This window comes from Gavialis gangeticus, unplaced genomic scaffold (genome assembly GCF_001723915.1).
Source record: "Gavialis gangeticus isolate Ggan-Ray unplaced genomic scaffold, GavGan_comp1, whole genome shotgun sequence".
Lineage (NCBI taxonomy): Eukaryota > Metazoa > Chordata > Crocodylia > Gavialidae > Gavialis > Gavialis gangeticus.
In genome coordinates this window covers 50,175,252-50,177,654 of record NW_017729025.1, presented here as the reverse complement: position 1 = coordinate 50,177,654, position 2,403 = coordinate 50,175,252, and the positions used below count along the sequence as shown (strand labels likewise).

Below are 2,403 nucleotides of genomic sequence, written 5' to 3'. Positions count from 1 at the left end.
CCACCAATCTGAAGTCTTTGCAAATAGCAGCGTCAGTTGGGGCTGCATATCCATGCTGACATGGTTGGCCTCAAATGGCTCTCTTAGTTTCTCTGCCAATATATAATCCCAATTTCTATATCATCAAAAAATCCTCACCTATCGTATTTCCTGGACCATGACATCTACAATAACTCTTCAACTATACTATCAAACCACAGATCCACCTCTGCAATAAGCACTAAGAAAAAAATACACCTAGCTTAAGTGGTCACTAAAGATATTTTTTAAAGAATCATTTAAATTTAAAACCAATATTTTAAGAGCTGAAAGACCTTCATATAAGAAACAGAAATCTTCGGAATCATTTGAAACTATTTTCAAATCCCATTAAACCCTGCATATCTCAGAAAATGAACTGAATAAAGATTTAAAACTGTAACATTAGAGATGTTCTGAGAAAGATGGTCTACAAAAGATAAAAGCAATTACAGCTGTGATATATGTGCATTAGCAGAGTGCATATTCATGAGCTGAACAAGCTGCCAACGCTATCCTAAAAGGTGATGAGCCCATGAAAAGGTGACAGCAGCTGATACTTGATTCTAGGCAAGCCCCTGAAGCAGGCATGCTTTCCTTCTCCTATAAAACTCTGGAATAAGATGGGTTTAAACTTCTCTGAGTTGACAGCAAGCAGCAACACTTCTTTTCTGCTTTCAGCTCAGCTCAGCTTGTTCACTTCATCTCTACTTGCAAAGAAACAGCAAAAAAAATCAGGCACCAAGAACAAAGCTGTAGCATCCTTCCAGCTCAATGATACCTGTGCAAAAGGGGACTGCCACTGAAATTGCACAATCATTTATGAAAAAGGATTTGCAAAGTATTGCCAAAGGATCAGATTTAAATTTTTCTTGAAATGATTTTGATGAGATACTGAAATGCTGTTATAATTTAAGGTATTAACAGTTTCTCTTGTTAAACAATGGAGTGTTTAGAATGTGTGGGCTCCTACAGAGTAATTGAGTCTGCGGGAGTGCAGAAATTGATGCGCTCTGGTAGCCTTCCGCGTCATGTGTATCAGCATCCCCGTGCATCCTCATGTTGAAAAAGTGGCAGTGGGGTGCTTTGAAATAAAACACGTTCAATTCGCTTTAGCTCAAAAAGCCCCACCACCATTTTTTCAGTATAGAGACACCGATACATGTGATGCTCGGGCGTTTTTAATTAGCACAGCTCACTTATTAAAGCGCCTAAAACCGTGTCCCAGAACACATGTAAAAATGCCCTGTGTACCTAGACAGAAGACATAAGCAAACCTTGATAAATAGAAGGGAAGAATAAATATTAAATTCAATTAAATGTTTTAAATTTGTCTATTCCTAGATTATTCCTTGATGGCTTTTTTAAAGTAATCAAGTTAAATCTTTTCTTTGGTTTCAAGGGCCCCGTTTAAGATGACTTTGGCTCATTTCTAAACTGCTTTAGTCATCTCTGGCTATGGACAAATGTACCTTTAAACCACTTTTAAAAAAACTGAGCAGAAAGCTGCTGCTTGGGGTGCATAAACTTTTATAAAGTAACACTTCAGCAAGCTCCCATGGCAATACATGTTAGCTAAATTGCTGTAACTTTAACCCTGAGTGAAACAAGGTTAAAACTGCAATGGGTTTGTTATATACTGCATTGTCAGCAACACTTTACACTATAATACTAAGCCAGCTCATTAGCACAATTCTGCCTGAGGGAATGTAGTCCCTTCTAGATTCACCAGAAAAATGTATTTTGGAGAAGTAGCATCTACATATTGAGCTAGCGCAATCCTGTCTGCTTTTTGATTTAAGAACAGTTACAGATAATGCTGAAGGTGTTATAGCTACAAGCATGCTCCCAAAGCTTGCATGTATTATTTGGCAAATTCAAGTAAATTCACCAACTGTTTTAAAGACATCAGTGAAATTAGATAGATTCTGGCCATTTTGCATCAGGTGCCCAAAAAGATGAGGACAAATGTTTACCTTTTCCTCCAATTCCTTCTTCACAAGCTCATATTTGCGCCTAAGTTTTATATTTTCCTCTTCATTCTGGGTTAACTCTTCTGTCAGTTTATCACACTCCATTTTCATTTTCTCCAGCTGTCGACGCTGAGCCTTTACGACATTTTTTTCATCGAGAAGTTCTTTCTGAAAGCAGAGGGTACTGGTCAATAATGAAGTCATTTTAAAATGTTCTCAGGTTGCATAGCCCCAAATCCATGCACAAAGGTCAGAGGAAAGATACCCATATTTAATTGGTAAGATTTTCTACAGCTTTATGCAGACTGAACTTCTAAGAATACATATCTGCACACATAAAAATGCATAAATATCTTAACTCCGTGTTTACTTATATATACGTACATAAGTTATAAATACACACACATATACA

At 37.1% G+C, this 2,403-nt stretch overlaps 1 protein-coding gene across 1 annotated transcript in view; it reads right to left on the bottom strand.

Moving 5' to 3' along the window:
- CEP128 (centrosomal protein 128) overlaps nt 1-2,403 on the bottom strand; it is a 249,572-nt gene that overhangs the window by 87,535 nt on the left and 159,634 nt on the right. The window contains exon 16 of the mRNA XM_019518700.1: nt 1,995-2,159. Within this exon, the coding sequence (XP_019374245.1) occupies nt 1,995-2,159 (165 nt within the window). The remainder of the gene's footprint in view (nt 1-1,994; nt 2,160-2,403) is intronic.